Source organism: Colossoma macropomum, unplaced genomic scaffold, assembly GCF_904425465.1.
Source record: "Colossoma macropomum unplaced genomic scaffold, Colossoma_macropomum, whole genome shotgun sequence".
NCBI classification, from domain to species: Eukaryota; Metazoa; Chordata; class Actinopteri; order Characiformes; family Serrasalmidae; genus Colossoma; species Colossoma macropomum.
This window is the reverse complement of record NW_023494806.1, coordinates 19,487,919-19,506,659: the sequence shown is the minus strand read 5'-3', so window position 1 is coordinate 19,506,659 and position 18,741 is coordinate 19,487,919. Positions and strand designations below refer to the sequence as shown.

The following is an 18,741-nucleotide window of genomic DNA, read 5'->3' as shown; positions in this document are numbered from 1 at the left end:
ACCAAAAGGCTTCTCTGGATTTGGGAGTTGAACCACCCTCTTCTGATCCTATACCTTACTATGTTTAGTTTTAATAATAAGCTGATTAAATAAAAAAAAAGTTACATATTGAAAAACAGACTTTAGGTAATAAGCTATTTCATTTCCCATTTTGAAATGTATGATTCTGAACTATTAGTGCATTACTGCTGGTGAGGGGTTCAATGCACTCAAAGATGCAGGAAAAACATTACTTGACTGCTGATGGCCCCACTTTGAGTTATCTGTACAGTTCACAAAATGATCATTAAAATGCAAACCTTTTATATGCTACTTCTCTTTTTGCACGTTCACTCTTGCTCAATTTGCTCCTGATAGAATCTCATTCAGTTGAAAGTTCATATACCATTTATACTGGATTAAAGTTAGACTGGCTAAAATTCAGCAAATCCAAGATTTTATGTGTGACAGGTGCTGACAGGGCCTTTTTTATGCAGTGTAGCTATATCAGTTCAATGGTATAACACCAACATATTGCTGATTTGGTTGGGCATAATTGCATTTTTTCCTGCCAGCTGATGCATGATGATGCACAGAACATCATATAATTAATATAGTCAATAGAATGTCTAACACATTTTTTTTGTGCTAAATATTTTATTAACAGGTAAACATGTAGATCACAAGAACTGTGTTTACAAAGCCCAAGATATGCTCACAGGGATCCTCACAATAGAAATAGTATAGAGATAGTAGTAACTAGATACCAATAATAGTAACATTAATGATGATAGTAGTGATGGTCAGTGGTACACTCACATATAAGGAGAGGACATACACATAAATAATAAATAAATAAATGAAGGAACGCAGTATAAAAGTCTTTCTGCACTCATATCAGTTATCAGTAGTCACTAAGCTCTAGTTATTTGTATTTATTTATTTATTATTTTCTTTCTCAGTATTTGACCAGGACTCAGTTGTTCTTATTTTGGCCGTATTTATCCTGGCTGTTATATGTTCTAGAAGAGTGATGTCCCAAAAATAAGTAAGCCAAACAAAACGCGCAGGAATGGAGGCTTTTTTGGCAGCTGCAAGGCCAGCCAAGAATCCTTTTTTTGATAAGTAGAAAGGAATTCTGCCTCAAAAGGAAAGTCCAAGGATCTTTGTGTACATACAAATTGTTTCAAAATATTAGAGAGAGTATCTTGGACATAGGACCAAAAATCATCTACGTTTGCTACGTGAGCCACATTCCAGACTGTTGCAAAATGTTCAGTATACATATGACTACATGCATCAGCTGAACTCTGTATTAATGCATGAAATTGTCGTCGTGTTTGTTGTGCTGTTCAGCAGAGATACGTATATATATATTCTTAGATGCATCGCGATGCAGACGTGAACGATTCTGAATCGATTCACAAACGTCAAAAATCAATTTCTAAATATTTCATTTATAACATAATGTTGACGGAACACAAAAGGCGGAACTTGGAAGTGGGTAAGTGCAGCGCCCGGACGGTCTGTGACGGCACACAAGAAAAACACTACTGGATGAGTGAGAAATCCGACCGGCACCATTTAAGGTGGAACGGGAGAATTCAAAGGAGAAGCGACTTCAGCTTCGCCAATGTTTACTGTTTGACAGTCTCTCGTTGCAGATTTAACGTACCAGGAAACCAACTGCGCTGCTTATAAATGCGAATAACGCATCGCTGCTATGTGACCTGCAGTCTGCACGGCAATTCTCAGTCATTGCAAAACAGGGCTTTCGCGCTATGTTGCACACGTCCCGTCTCAAAGATACTTTACTGACACAGCGATCCCCCCTGTCTCTACAACGAGACCAAAACCAAAGTTATACAATCACTAAAGAAAACGGGTAGAATAGCTGTAACGTGCTGCGTGGACATCCACTGCCACTGGATCTTATTTCACCGTAACTGCGCATTTTATCGCAGATGAGTGGCAGCAGCTTCTCGTGCTCCAAACAAGAGCACTGAATGAGAGCCTTCCAGTTAGTTCACTTGCCACATCACTTCCATTTGTTTTATTAAAAAAGATATTGGAAAATTCATTATGGATCATTATAAATACTTTGCTTTAAAAGTACCAAGTCACTTTAAATAACAATAACACCGAGTCACTTAGTCACTTTAAAATGTATATTGTCTCTACATTCTGTATATATCTTGTGTATATTTTGTGTATATTTAATATATTTCAGTTGTTTTTTCTTGTATTTTTATTTTTACTTATTTACTTTCTGTAGAGTGATTAGCTGAGCCTCACCACAAGCATTTCAGTGCATAAATGTCCTATGTTGTGCAAGTGACAAATAAACTTGAACTCGAAACTTGAGCTCACACGGTGAGAAAATATAAATGCTATGTAGAAAAAAAAGATGCATCGAGATGCATCGATAATCGTTTTATAATCGCATCGCAGCCCTCTGAATCGTAATCGAATCAAATCATGAGGTGCCTAGAGATTCCCACCCCTAATATATATATTGGAAATTCTCACTGCTCACAGCTCAAGTTCTACAGATATTAAACACAATTAGTCTCATGTTGTCCATTTTGCTGCGCAAATGTTGAAAGAAGATGTGTCTGTGTTAAATGAGTGTTGTTTACCATCAACATAAGAATATAAATGAGTGTTGTGGGCCATCGTTTCAAGCCTATACCTACCAAAAAAAAGTCTTGTAGCACAGAATGTTAACTAGTTTTTTGTTTAATAACATTATTAAAAAAATACATAATTCACCAAACGAAGCATGTAGTGGTTTGTCCATACATTCACAACATAAACTGAATATGACAAGAATTAACCATATGGAATCGTATGGACATGAAGCCGGTTTTCTCTGATGTGTGAGCAAGGAGTGAGCAAGGAGCGGGAAATAAAAATGTGGAATGATTACAGAAAACTTGGAGCGAGAAGCGGAAATGTCTGCTGCTCCACTCACATACTCTGTTATAGAAGAAGGAAAAGTCCAAACAATTGATAAAAAATAGGGTAATATTGTAATGAACTGATATCCAATTCGATTTCTGTGCTGTCTCAATGCACTTGTTATTGTTTACAGGCTCTATAACTGGTTTAAATCTGCCTTTTTGATATATGCAGTTATTTGTTTTCTGGAAATACTGTAATACCTATGATGTACTCACAAAAATACAAAACACATATTTGTGCCCTCTAATGCACATGCATACCCCTGCTTTTGGGAGACAAGGCTTGAGTCAATGCTCTGTCTCGGCCTTGTCTTTTCCTCCCACGAACCCTCCTCTGCTCTGCCACTTTGCCCACACTAGCCTACTTTTACCTCCCAGAACTTACCAAGAGTCCAGTTATTTTGAGTCTAGCAAGATGTTCTTTGTATGTACCATCCCATCTACAAGACTGTATTTTGCAGGAAGAGCTATAAAAAGGGCACTGAAGAAAAAAGAAATAACATTTACCCCCAGAATTTTCTCTGAGGTACTGGGTCTCATATAGCAGAGTTTGAATTAAAACCTTGTGGTATGGGGATTTGAGTGAGAACTACGTAAGCCAGAGTATTAGCTAATACTGTAATCCAGAGTCCACTTTGTTGTCCCTTGTTGTTTTTGTATTTTGGTCATTTGACTTCTTGTCATAGTAGCTGACATCATGAATGCTTAATTAAGCCCATTGCATAGATGGTTGTAGGTATGTAGATGTGTGTGTAATAGGGAGTATAACAAAAGTTAATACCCCCTTTGTTCTAAGCAACAAATTAGTGTGCTGGTCAAAGTTATGTGGTTTAAATGTTATATAACCATACTTTAACTCTGTTTTACCTAACATCTCAACTGAAATACATTCAGAGACTTTAGCAATGTCCCCTTAACACATGTATGTCCTCGATGGGCATCAGTATGTGGAATTGAAGCTTTCTGTGTGCTGCAATGTTTTCTATCACTATATAAAAGAAGGGGCGGCACGGTGGCGCAGTGGGTAGTGCTGTCGCCTCACAGCAAGAATGGCCTGGGTTCGATTCCCAGCCGGACGACCAGGATCATTTCTGTGTGGAGTTTGCATGTTCTCCCCGTGTCTGCTTGGGTTTCCTCCGGGTACTCCGGTTTCCTCCCACAGTCCAAAGACATGCAGTCAGGCCAATTGGACACGCTAAATTGCCCCTACGTGTGAGTGAGTGTGTGACTGTGTATGTCTGTCTGTTTGCCCTGCGATGGACTGGCGACCTGTCCAGGGTGTATCCTGCCTTCCGCCCAATGACAGCTGGGATAGGCTCCAGCACCCCACCCAGAAGGATAAGCGGTTTAGATGATGTATGTATGTATAAAAAAGAAACAAAATGCAGGTATTGAGAGTAATAATTAAAGGCAATTGGACTGTGAAACATGTTTATACACATTTTTCTAGCTCAGAATGGTACTTTCTTGTACACAAAAATCTAAACATTTTCTGTCATGTTAGGTCATGTTATTAAATGATGATAGCATTGCAAAGTAGTGCTATTAAAGGAGAAGAGTAGATTAAATGACAGAAATAGCTGATTTGGAACCTTTTATTGCCCAGTGCAAAAAACAGCTATTTCTGCTTTTAATCATACCTGCATGGCTGAGTGCAAGCATAGATATGTTCATTCCTCTGTTTTACTTCTGTTTTGTTGCAAATCACATGACAGAGACAGATTTTTGTTGCATTTTTTAAATATTTGATGGATTTGCAGATGAGATTCACCATCAGGTATGACTTTTATAAGTAAACACCAATAATTTTTTATACTTATTCAGTGTGTGCGAGTAACTCCTACTACAAAGTCCTTATTCTAGTTTGCTGTTTTATGGTGCCATGGTGCACCCAGTCACTCCCTCAGACTTTGACTTAATCTGTTTTACGTTTAGCCAGACTTGTGACCATGTGACATACAACTACTCTTTTTCTCAGCCCCCAGTTAATTCTGTATGTAAGTCTTGTACACTACTGAATGTAGTTGTCATACAGACAGACTGAGCATGAAGTTGCCTGATAAGGGAAATTACCACACAGTCTCATTAGATTCTGGAGTTTGAAGAAATCTGCACTTGATGATCCAGGATCTACAGACAGCTCGAACTGAGAGTATCAGGTCTGAAAAAGTCTGTGTTCTTGTAATAATCTGCCAAGACTGAGAGAGTACAGTGTGCAATAGCTTTATCAGTTGACATGTCACGTAGATATGTTGATTAAAGGATTCATGAGCAAATGAAGTGAAAATTTTGACCTATGATATTCATGTGGATTTCTACAAAGGATGTTTAGCTTTTTGAATTAAGTTCATTGCCTTTTGGATTGCATGTGACATGATGGATAAATGTATTTGTAACCATTTTAGCTTGCTATAATATATTATAGCATATATAATATGCTATAATATTTTGGTAGAATCGTGTAAATGCAGTTAAAAATGACAAGCTCAACTGAGACTTGCAGGAATCCATTGAACATGATTTTACTAATAATAATCAAATTAGAAAGGAATGCAAAATAGAAATATTTTTAACACTGGTGACTTTTGGACCCCATTAATCACATCCACTCAGTGGTCTGTGGTAATGGCCACACTTGTTGCGCTTTGTTATTGCTGTAGTGCCTTTCATTTTATTTAAATAAAACTGTAGCACTCAAAACAGTGGAACGATCCCATAACAGGATTAATTATCTAACAAGCTTATTAACTCTCAATGGATGCCTTGTTTAGTGGATTAAGAGGTAAACAGTAATCAGGGATCAGTTTGTAATATTTAAGCTCTTTGCAGTGGTTGGGGTACAAAATACCATACAGCTTATAATAATAGTATAAATAATGTTGTTCATGAAATTGTTTTGTCTTCTCTGTACTATCTTTAGGTTTTGGCAGTGATGACTTTGGTGGCTGTTTGACACACCTTGCTTCCTCCCTCCTCCTCAAGCCCTTTCCCCTCCCTCCCTCTCTCTCCACTTGCCCCTGTATCCCTTCCTTGAATATTCTTCAAATAGTCACGCTTCCCAGGATGCTAATCAAAGAATATCGTATCCCCATGCCTCTGAGTGTGGAAGAGTACCGCATTGCCCAGCTCTACATGATCCAGGTAAAGCCACAAAGATTGTGAGGTTGGTTCCAGTGTCTTTTTTTCTATGATTTACAACTGTAGGGCTGAGCTATTAAATTAATATGTTAGTAGTTCTATAATCTTACAAATGACTTGACACTGATTATTTAAGTAGTTTTAAAAAGGGTCAAACAATAAAAATAAACTTATACCTTGAACCCTTTTATTGTACAGTAATTAGTATTATTATTCAGTAATTGCTCTAAACTGTTGTGTAAGTTATGAAGTTATGAGAGTGAGGAATTGAAGTGTGTGCTAACATACAGATCCTTACAGTTCAATTGAAAAAGCCATGTAACTAACCATATAAAAGATTCCTAAATATGTATTTGTTAATTGTATTAATGTAAACTAGGAAGCTGTAAAATGACACAAAAATGTGGCAAATAAATGATATATATGGATATGTTGGTCAGGTTCTTCTTAATTTGAGAGAGACCTGTAGAAGAATTTAAAATATGCAAATTGTCAACTAATGATTGCCAATTCATCAAGAAATTTAACCCCTTAAAATCCCAGACTTCTTACGTACTAAGGCTTATTATTCAGTAACTATAGGGACTTCAGTGCAAACTGGCTGAACTATTCTTATGTTGTAGAAGTGGGTAATAAAACTGTGGGCCCACTGTAACCCCACATATTAGGGGTTAAATTGCTGTTGTTTTTCTTAGAAAAAAAAAAAAAAGTAATCAAGCTTAATCAAGAAAATCATGACAGCTAATTCAGCTGTGATTCCTGAAACAAATTTTACTAATTCTATTAGAAAAATAAACAAATTACTGCTGAACAGAGTGAGACTGTTGACAAGGGAGAAATAACTAATCAACTTAAAGAGATCTCAGATAGAGTGAGGCAGTGCAACAATGAAGAACATCTTTGAAAGTGAAGGACACAAATCTCACACATTTTAAGGCAATGTTTATTCATTTAGTTTAAACAGACTGAAAAGGTGTCGGCAGTGTTATATAATGCTTTCACTATTAATAGTGCAATTTCATTAAGCAAAGGGATATTGACCAGATTAGTTTTAGCAATATTGCTCCATGATCAATCTTGTTTCCCTGTGCTTGTGTGGTGGCAGTCATAATCTGACAAGATTACAGTGGGTTGCCAGGTTGCTTTTGCCACGTGGATGACTTGTACTTGTGCTGAGAAATGTATTTCTTTTTTTGCAGGCTTTGTCACTCAAGGTTTATTAATGTGGCAGACCAAAGTGATGCCTAATTCATCAGTATTAAACGTTTATTTTAATGCAAATTTGTAGAGATATTTGGTAGTATAACAGCTAACACACAATACTATTAAAGTGAAAACAGCCCCAATAACAGCATTCATGCTAACAAGTGGTGCAAGTGTCTAAGGGTTTACTCCATCACTGAGAAATTGAGTTTGAATCCTGACAAAGCCATCTGTGCCCAGGATGTCTAAAGAACACTTGTTAGTTGCATTGTGCAGTTGATGGAGTTCTGACCCTGGATAAATTCCAAGAAAGACTGGGTAAAAAGGAAAATTAAGATTTTTGCTGGTGTTATTCTTATTTATTTTTTACAGAAGTAACTGTAGTTGAACAGTTTTTTATTGGCAACTTCACTGCCAGAATTTTTACCTTTTAGCATGTTTTTTTTTTCCTGAACAATAAAACATTGTGTTGTTAATCACTATGTCTATTCAGATTATACCAAAGTAGGTTTCAGTATGTGATAACATCAGAGTTTTCTCTGGCCTCTAGTTCTGTTATTTGCTTGATCCTGAAAGAGTAACGCTGTTTCTGGCCTGCACCACCAATGACCCATGATGACCCAGCCTCAAATCACAGCACCACTGTTACCCTGACAACCAGTGACATCAGTAGCAGCATGCCTTTGGTTATGTCTTCTCCATGTTTGCTGCTCAGAAAAAAAGATAAAGAGAGTTGGGAGGGCTGGAAGGAAGAAAGTGAGTGGGAAGGTTGTGCAGTGAGAGAAAGAGAGAAAGGCAAAGTCTCAAAAAGGAGTCTCAGTTTAACTTACTGGGTGTTGCCATGGTAACAAAATGACTGGTGTTCACCTGTCATGTTGTTGAGGGATGTGGCCCTCCAGCGTCCTTGTTGTTGGCTATTGTTCCAGAACTGAATTGTGACAACAGACTTAAAAAGCCCATGACATTAAAACCAAATTGTCCTCACTTTTTATTTAATTAAAATTGACGTAATTAACATTAAACATAAATGTTAGTTTTAAATGTAACAGTCACTCCCCAGTCTATGCTGTTCAAATATGAAAACCAACCTGCAAAAAGAGCTGTTTTGAATTTATCGTTTTTGTACATCATGAAAACCAGCATATTTAAATACACTGACCATGCACTTCATTAAATACACCTACTTAGTTTCTACTCTCTTTGTCCATTTTATGGGGTTCATTTACCATATAGCTGCGTTTTTTAGCTTTACAATTACTGACTGTACTCCATCTGTTTATCATTACCCCCCTTTCACCCTGTTCTTAAACGATCAGGCCCTCCACAGGATCACTACAGAGCGGTATTGTTTGGGTGATGAATCATTCAAAATACCAGTAGTACTGCTGTGTCTGCTCCTCTCGTACAGTTCGACATACACAAACACGCCACCTCAGTGTCCCTGCAATGATCCACCACCCAAATAATACCTGCTCTGTAGTGGTCCTAAGGGGGGCCTGATCATTTGAGAACAGTGTAAAAAGGGGCTAAAATAGTATGCAGAAAATGGATGCACAAGGACATGCAGTAGAATGAAGTGGCTGGTCGATGTTTATCTGCCTATTCAGACTACAGCAGTTTAGCTTTCCATGTTCACGTTCACGCTAAAGTTATAAGGAATGTTTCAGATACGACTTCTTTTAGATTTAGGCATGATCAGTGCAGATAATCAGAGCAGTCCTCATTTACATATATCATTCTTAAAGAAACAGTGGCAAAACCAGCCTATTTAATTCTGAAGGATGAAGAGAGATTGGAAAATGGTCACAAACATTACATAAACATTATTAATGAACAAGAAAAAGACATAAAGTGCAACAAAAATAGAGGTTATGGTCCCTTAATGTGATTTTTCAGCAAAACATTAAATCTACAACTGAAAGTCTTTATGTTAAGTGGGAAAGTGAGACTGTAATTGTTGTTCAACAAATGGCTCTGTCTTCCAGGAGAACTGATTCTGACTGTGTGTGACAAAGTTTTTGTGGTCTGTGTCTCAGAGAAGACTAATGTGTGTGTGTGTGTGTGTGTGTGTGTGTGTGTGTGTGTGTGTGTATAATGTCTGATCAGCCACTGGTGGTGTTGAGAGCAGGAGCACATGTAATGAAACGCCTGTCAGGGTTAATGAGGAGCTTTGAGTTGGATAGCTCACACTCCTCTCCTCTCCTCCTTTGCTCTTTTTTTATTCCTTTTTTGCTCATCCCACACTGGTCATACAGAACTACACGGACTTCAGGCCACACAGGCATCAGCAGATAGCATTCCATCAACTTTCCATTTTCCATTTTATAAGAGATAGAATGAAAATGCATCAAAACATGAAGGCATAAATGTAGCATTTGCTCAAATGGAAAAAAAATGATATTTGAAAAATATTTAATATTACAATAATTGCTGCTTCCATCACCTACATTGTCAAAAGTGTTAAAACCTTTACATAAGAACCCATAGGTGGAAACCTGCCCACTGACACAAGTCACCATAATATAGCATGATTGAAATCGTTAGAACAGTACATAGGCCTATGTGTTGAAGTAAAATCCTGAGATACTTTGACGGTACTTCTGATGTTAGTTCTGCCTTCAGACAGAAGGTCTGCCTTCAGACAGGATGTTAACTCTTAAAGATATGTTGTTGTGTTAATAGCCTGCATTTTGTGATATGTATTGTTGCTAATGTGATATATACTGTAGAGGTACAGTGCTGTGCAAAATTCAGAGACCATGCTTCATTTATTTAATTTCCAGTCAAAATGGCCATTAAGTACAAGTTATTTATTTATCAGGATCTGAGGAGATTAGACGTAAGATGCATAAGGAACAGGCAAGTCAAAAGAAGATAAGTGAAAAACAAGAAGTTTCCAAAACTGTAGTTCAAATGGAGCTCATAAAAACCATACAAGACCTGATATATCCCCAAAACTGTCACCATCAGATAAATAATACTTCAGTACATCTGAAAAAATTCACAGGTGTTTCTGTCCAACTTAATGCTATGGGTCTAAAAGGGTGTATAGCTGTGAATAACCCCTTACTGAGAAAAGAAAATAGGCAAATCAAACAAAGAAGCTGCTCATGTTCTTAGAACAATAGACCTCATTCACCAACCGTTCTTAAGAACATATTTCTTCTTAAAATCCGCTTAGGGCATTTTCACGAAGATTGGTGCATTGGTGAATGAGGCCCATTGGACTGAAAACAAAGACCAGACTGCAATATCATTGAATATCTAGGATCATTGAATACTTGGATCATGAGAAGCAGAAGTGCAACCAGCTTCTAAGACGAAACTTAAAAATATCCCTGTAGATTTTTTTAACGAAAATAATGAAAGTTGTAATAAATCTAAACAGTGGACATGCTAAATACTGAAAAAAACAATAGTTGTTGAAGCTTCTGCTTAGTTTTCTTTTAAATATGTGTTTTCTGCCTTTCCTTTTTTTTTAACTTATTTTTAGTGCAATTATATCTTCGTACAGTACACATATCTTCAAAGACACAACACAGGGCACAGGGATATCAGGTTTATCTGATTTTCCAGACATTTGGTACATACACAGTCTCCCACCAGTTGGCACTAATTCAAATCATAGATGTCAAATACCATGTATCATAAAACAAAAACATTCAATTTGGTGTATGTTCATTTGGTGTACATGCATTATAAATTCAAGTTTCAGGTTTTCACTTTAAATGTTATGCTACTGAGCTGGACTTTGCTGGTGTAGAATAGATAATTGAAACTAGTCAGGTTGAAAACCATGTTTTCAGCATGTTTACATGACAAAAAAGCTACACCTGATCTTTCCCAACAGAGTATCCTTTTGCATACATACAAAATGAAAATCACTTTCACTGTGCAAAAGAATGCTTCTTTCGTCATCCACAGTACAAACTTCTTCTTCCATGCGTAACGCAGTAATTTATATCTGTGTACTTTGACTAATTGGTCACCAAAGTCTTGCCTATGTAGGTCTAAAGAAAGGCAAATAGAGGTGTACTCCTTATCCAAGAAAGGAACGCAGTAAGTAACTGGTCATGTGTTTTGTTGGTTCAGCATTGGTTGTCTCCATTATATGCCAAGGTTGTTATGGAATCATTAGGTGTGGTCTTCTCAAATATTGATTTTCCATTTTCATTTTTTAGTCCAATAGTGACAGAATGAAAAGAAGAGGCAATGGCTCATGAAATCAAATAATAGGGATTTGAAAGTTTGAGTCAAATGCTTGTGCCTTTTCAAAAGCTCTGCCTTTGAATGAACAGAATGCCAAGGTCACACAATTCCCAGAAATGTTTAACTTACTCCAGGGTAAGTTAAAATTAGATATTAAATTAGATTTTCTAACATGCATGAAAATAGCCCTTTTACCATTAACTTGCTCTAATACATGGGAGCTGAGAGGGTGTAGCTAATTGTTTTTTGGGCTTAGTGGTGAACAAATATTCAGTTAAAATATTCAGTTAAAATTACAAAAATGAAAATGTTATATATTTATTGTGTATTTCTTTAGGCTCCCACACCATATGCAAAGAGGTTTCCACACATTGTTGTGGGCAGTGATCACAGTATGAATCTTTTATGCATTTTAGTTCCTTTTGCAGTTCCTTTTAGGCAAGTTATGTTTATGTATAACACCTAAGGATCCATTTTTTACATTGATTATTTTGTATTGTAATCTCACATTCATTCTCTCATCTGCCTCCAGAAAAAGAGTCGTGAGGAGAGCTGTGGTGAGGGCAGTGGTGTGGAGATCCTGGAGAACCGGCCATATACAGATGGACCTGGAGGAACTGGTCAATACACACACAAGGTCTATCACATAGGCATGCACATCCCCAGTTGGTTCCGCTCCATCCTGCCCAAAGCAGCTCTCAGGGTGGAGGAGGAATCCTGGAATGCATATCCATACACACGCACACGGTGAGTGTCTATATGTTTTTCTTACCTATCTGTCTTTTGATTTTAACTCTTCCTTGTGTGTGTCAATCTGTCTTTTCATTCATATATACAAGGGGTTTGCCTCTCATGGTTATCTCACGCTGTTTCATCATTTTCTGTAAGTGCTCCCAAGATAATGGTGTCAAATCACTGTCTGTCCTTTTTAACGTGAAAACATGAAATTTAAAACAGATCTTAAACTGTTCTCATGTAACTGATTGTCGTAGCATACGTCAAAGGTTTATGTCCTGTTATATACCTCTTTTTTTGTTAACTGACAGTGTGAAGTGGATTGCAACTAGTTATGTTTATTCAGTTATATATTTTAAAGGATTTGTACTTCTGAGTATTTTCAAATAACACTTATGTACTTTTTTGTACTTTTTATTATTATAATTATTATTTGTAGTGTTTGTGAGGAAAGCAATCTACTTCTTATTCAGTTGCGCCTTAGCCATTCATTAACTGTTCTAACAAAGTTCTGCTGACATTTTATTTGCAACCCTGTACTTTTTCTTGACCTGATACTTTCTTACTCCTACCAAAGTTGTTTTTTGCTAGGCTACTTGAAATTCTACTTGATTCATTATTTCAATGAAGTAACAATAGTTCAACTTATAGGAAACTTATTTTTCAGTGGTTGCGATGTAAACACAGAAATTCAGAGTGGTTTCTTGTGAAATGGTTCATTGTAAAGAATCTTTCAAACTCATTTCTTTCTATCACAGTCATGTGTGATAGGAACCAGGAGTCTCAGTGTCTGCAACACAAATATAGCCAATTTATGTACTATTGAAAACCACCAGCGAACCTACCATTTCATATGATACTTTTTTTGGTAGAATAGCTTTAAGAGGCATTGAACAATTGGTTGTCTGGTACTATCACTGCCACAATTCTGGCTTGTTAAGTTTCTCAAGAATAGAGCATGCAACATAAAATCACTCTGAATGACTTTGTATGTAGCATAAAATTACTCTGATTGACTTTGCATACATCATAATGATTTAATTATGCAGAAATTAAAAAAATAGGTTGAATTCCCCTTTAATGTGGGCACTCTACACATGATTGTGGTATGCTTGTACATTAATTCCCCTGGCAAAGCATGCAGACGTAAAGTAACACATCACTAAAGAAAGCAGACAACAGGTGTGACAAAATGAACAAAAATGACATTGAAATCAGCCAAACAGTGATTTTGTATGGTAACAGTCTCAGGAGTGACTAGTGCAGACTAGAGAAAGTTTATAAAATATATATTTATGTACTAATGAAGCCACAAATTGAGAAGAGATGCAAATAATAATGAGGGAAAGGTGCCAAGGCAGAGTCAGAGGAGGAGCGAACCAGTAAGGAGCGGACCAGTGCTTAATAAGGTAGTAGAGATGCCAAACGGTGATAACACAGTGCAGAGTAAGGTGGAGATGAGTACACTCCAATAACAAAGAGGAATAAATTGGTAGAAAGGTAAAGATATCAGTGGTAAAGGTAATATATGAATATTAGTAGAATTAGAATTAGAATTTCTATGCCTATCATACTTTTTTTTTCTCTAATCTCTTTTCTCATTCTTTCTTCTCTCTTCCTAGATATACTTGCCCATTTGTGGAGAAGTTTTCAATTGACATTGAGACATACTACAAATCTGATACAGGAAACCAAGCAGATGTTTTTAATTTGTCTCCAGTGGAGAGGAGGCAAAGAACTCTTGGTATGTTCAGATGCCCATCCTATCTGATCACTGAATAATTGTAGAATAGTTTTGGAAGGACTTGATTGATTAGGTAATGATTACATCAAATGTCTTTGTGGCTTTCAGTGATTAAAGATCAGTTTTAACAGTTTTAATATGCTTATATTTTTCAGGCCTTATGTTTACCCTGTAACAATTACTAGACTCCTGTATTTTCACGTGGCCTCTAGAGGCCATTTAATGATACTGTTTTAATTTTATTATAAGTATTTGCAAATTATTATCAATTACCAATATTCTGTGTACTTGTAGGGTGTAGATGGAGATCTTTTCCAGGTTTGATTTACTAGGCATCATTTTAATTGAATACTTAAGTGTAAATATATAATGCAACCATTTTGATATTTCTATGGGATTTGTAAGATATAAACATGAATTCAATTTCTTTTAATTCAGATGGCTACTATATGTTTAATGGACAACCAGAAGACTGGGATTTATAGTGGATTTATAGACTCTCTAATACTCCTAAGCAAGATTCCATCCTTGTAATATTTTAGAGTACATTCTGTGACTGGGAAATGTATTATCACAATATAAAAATGTATGTTTTTTGTCCAATATTGTCATAATGCAAAGTAAACTTACACGTTTAATGGTGCTTGCCAGGTCTCAGAATCAATTTTAAATTAACAATAAATAGAATGTTGTCTTAAGATTGACCCTGTTTATTGTATGATTTTGTAATAAAATTCATAAAAATTCGAGAAAAAAAATTCAAGAAAGAACTCATACAGCTCTTCAGTATGTTAATATGATGGTCGCTGGATGGCATTTTTCTGTTTAAAATAGCAGAACGGATCAGCTATAATGTCAGTTTGGCAACCTTTTTACAGTTTGTCATGTTGAATTCTTGTCCAGATCTCATTGACATAGTGAAGGACCCAATCCCACCTCATGAGTACAAAGTGGAAGAGGACCCTCGTATATACCACTCCATCAAAACCAATCGGGGGCCTCTGAATGATGACTGGATTGAAGAGTTTGTGAAAGATCCCAGCAAGTCACCAATCATGTGTGCTTACAAACTCTGCAAAGTGGAGTTCCGCTACTGGGGCATGCAGTCCAAAATAGAGCGCTTCATTCATGATGTTGGTGTGTATTTTTGTATTTGTTTTAACTAGAATGATGAACCAATAATAACAATAATAATCTGTCAGCAAAGTTATTGCCCAAGAACATGTGTTATGGTTGCGCATTCACTCATTGAGTAGTCTATTTCTAATTTCTAATATTTCTATTCCTAATATATCTTAATTGTTTTGGCTTGTTCTGTGTATGGGGTTATTCTCTGGCAGGGCAGATTTTCTTTATTCAAAATGTCACACTCTATTTCTCTCTGTCTACATGTCTTAAATGTAGACATGGTTCATAAGCCATGTTCATAGTTCATAAGGTGATCCGGGAGGAGCTCATATTGGAGCTGCTACTCCTCCACTTTGAGAGGAGCCAGTTGAGTTGGTTCAGGTATCTGATTACGATACCCCCTGGCCGCCTCTCGTTGGAAGTTTACCAGGCACAGCCGACTAGGAATAGACCCCGAGGTTGTCCCAGGACCCACTGTTGGGATTATACCTCCAAGTTGGCTTGGCAGCAGCTGGAAGAAGTTGCGGGGAACAGGTGTCTGGAATTCTCTGCTTTCCCTTTGCTACCGTGATCCTAGCTGGATATAGGATTTCAGCTGCTCAACAGTTCAGGGTCTCCTTTGCCATATTTTTTGTTCTATAATATACCATAAGTTTTCAGTGGGTGACAGGTCTGGACTGCAGGCAGGTTAGTTTAGGACTCGCAGCATTTGTTGCTTCAAAACTTGTATAAATTGTTTAGCATTAATATTGTCTACACTAATGTGCAAGTCACCCATGCCGTGTGCACTGATGCACCCAATGCCATCACAGATGCTGGCTTTTGAAGTATGCACTCGTTCCAAGCTGGATGGTCCCTCTCTTCTTTAGCCCGAAGGACACTGCAAAAAAGAAATTCAATTTTTGATTCATCAGACCACAGGACAATTTTTCACATTGCCTCAGTCTGTCTTAAATGAGCTTGGACCTAGAGAAGGTGTCAGCATTTCTGGATCCTGTTTATGTATGGTTTCATCTTTGCATTGGGTTACAACTTGTATTTGTGGATGCAACAACAACCTGTTTTCACAGATAATGGTTTCTGGAAGTATTTCTGAGCCCATGCAGTGATTTCCATTATAGAATCATGTTTTTAATGCAGTGCTGCCTGAGGGAACAAGGTGCAACATGGAACAAAATAGACAGTACATATTGCAAACATGCAGACGTAAGTGTGCAAAACATTAAACTAGAAACAATACAGTACATTCGGTAATTAAAACAGACGTTAGACACCGTAAACAAACAAGACCGCATTGGACTGAGCACACAGCCCTGAAGGGCACCGGTGCTCAGTATGGTGGTGCTGGAGATGTTGTTGCCGATCCTGACTAATTGAAGTGACTTCAGATTGGCATGGTTGAAATCTCCAGCGACAAGAAACGGTCCGTCTGGGTGTGTGTTTTGGAGATTGCTGATAGCACTGTATAGCTCGTTCAGTCCTTGTTCGTCCTGTCCCAATGTTTATGTTCCGTAAATGATGAACTTTGCAAGTTCTTCGCTATTTTACACTGAGAAACATTATTTTTGAATTGTTGCACTATTTGCCTACGCCGACTTTCACAGAGTGGAGATTCCCTTTTTATTCCCAATCATGTTACTGACCTGTTGCTATTTAATGTAATTTGTTGTTAGATGTTCATTTAGGTGTTTTTTTACACAGCTTTACCAGTCTTTTGTTCCTCCTGTCTCAATGTTGCTGGCATCAAATTCAAAATGGGCATATATTTTTCAAAGAACAATAAAATTTCTCAGTTTCAACATATCTTGCCTTTGTACTATTTTCAATTAAGTATAAGGTTTAAATCATTTGCACATCATTGCATTCTGTTTTTATTTACATTTTGCACAGGGTCCCAACTTTTTTGAAAACAGGGTTATACAGGGTCGTATAGTTGTACAGTTAGCACTAATTCTGCTGTATATGAAAAACAAGGCAAAACAATATATTTGAATATGTTTGACAGGTCTTAGGAAGGTGATGGTGCGTGCCCATCGGCAGGCCTGGTGCTGGCAGGATGAGTGGTATGGTCTAACCATGGAAGATATCCGGCAATTAGAGCTGGAAACCCAGCTGGCCTTGGCCCAGAAAATGGCACAGTATGCTGAGGAGGCAACGGAGGCCAATGGTGGGGCAGACTCCTTCCCTGAGAAGAGCCAGGAGGCTCAGGACACACCCAGCCCAAGCCCAGGAGAAGAGGTTACAGTGGTGGACACCCTACAGGCAAGGGGCACACTGACCAAGCAGTGGTCCACATCATCCAGGTCCTCCAGATCATCCAAAAGAGGAGGTGTGTGGGCACTGCTATAGTTCAGAGTGTTTGTGTTGTGTTGTGTATATGCACTGTGTGCATATACTAGTGCACATACACTTTTTGAGAAGGGTGTTCAGTGTTTTTTTTGCCAGATTGTCACTGTATAGGCATTTTGTTGTCTTAAGCTTAAGATGATGCTTGTTGCACTTTACGACACACAAACAGTACCAGTCAAAAACCAAGAAACTACTGCTCTAAAAACTTATTTTTCCTTATTTTTCCCAGATTTTAGAGTGGATTCAAATTTTCTAAAACTGCTTTTGCTCTTGCAGGTCATTCAGTATAATTGTATAACTTCACAAAGTTCTGTTTACAACTTTCTTCTGCATTTCCATGTTATAAATGTAATCAGTGAAGCTGTTTGATTTTATCATATTCCAGTGAGTCCATCCCGTCACAGTATCTCAGAATGGAGGATGCAGAGCATTGCTCGTGACTCAGAGGATAACTCAGACGAAGAGTTCTTCGATGCACATGGTAAATATTGCCTCTCCCTAAGTGAGTGGAAGTGCTGTGTGTGTTGCAATAAAGTATGTTGTCTTCTGCATTTTATTCTTGTACCAAAACCTTATATTCAATTACATAATGGGAATATCACATTTTATAATTCATTAAGGTTATTCCAAATGTAGTCATAGCCATCTTTCTTACAGTTTCAGTTCGGGTACTTCCCCTGCTACAGCAAAAGTTATAGTTATTTGTTATATTTTGAGTTCCAGTTAGTTCAGCTTCATAGAGAGTAGTTCAAGCAGAGTTCTGTTTATTTCTGGAACACACGCTTTACTAGCTAGAACATTGCTCTGTACAAACATACTTCTTTTTGGCCTTAAAAACTGCAGACAGCTTGATTCTGAAAAGTCTGCCCAGTTTATAATGGGTAGGCCTTGTGTAAATTTATTTATTGGTTCACTACAATAAATGGCAATAAAACAGTGATCTGCCTTTGCAGCTTACAGAACGACAGCCCAAACTATGTAAAAACTTTGCAATAAGAAAATCAGGCAAATACTTTTTCATAACACTGTAAAATATTGTGCGAATGAATTAGCCCCTTAAATGATCAGTAGTCTTAATGCCAAATAGGTTGGGAAAAGTCAAGGCATATTTTTATTCTTAGCTTACGCTTCACTGAAAGTAACCATAGAAGCAAAGCTGGCAAGAAACTGCATGTAAAATGTTGTGATGTTAAACATTTTAAGTAATGCTGGGAAATGGCACAACATCAGTTGTTTGGGAAATAAAACATTTAATTACAGTAGCTGCATGTAAGATTTAGGATTGGGCTTATG

The 18,741-nt window shown here is 37.2% G+C and overlaps 1 protein-coding gene across 3 annotated transcripts in view; it reads left to right on the top strand.

Annotated features, from left to right (window-relative positions):
* The window catches only part of LOC118827213 (membrane-associated phosphatidylinositol transfer protein 2-like), a 91,157-nt gene that overhangs the window by 31,111 nt on the left and 41,305 nt on the right, over nucleotides 1–18,741 (top strand). For all 3 annotated transcript variants that reach the window (XM_036598497.1, XM_036598496.1, XM_036598498.1), the window contains exons 3-8: nucleotides 5,863–6,083; nucleotides 12,025–12,239; nucleotides 13,850–13,971; nucleotides 14,875–15,108; nucleotides 17,105–17,428; nucleotides 17,834–17,929. In XM_036598497.1, the coding sequence (XP_036454390.1) occupies nucleotides 6,006–6,083; nucleotides 12,025–12,239; nucleotides 13,850–13,971; nucleotides 14,875–15,108; nucleotides 17,105–17,428; nucleotides 17,834–17,929 (1,069 nt within the window). In that variant the 5' untranslated portion in view covers nucleotides 5,863–6,005. The remainder of the gene's footprint in view (nucleotides 1–5,862; nucleotides 6,084–12,024; nucleotides 12,240–13,849; nucleotides 13,972–14,874; nucleotides 15,109–17,104; nucleotides 17,429–17,833; nucleotides 17,930–18,741) is intronic.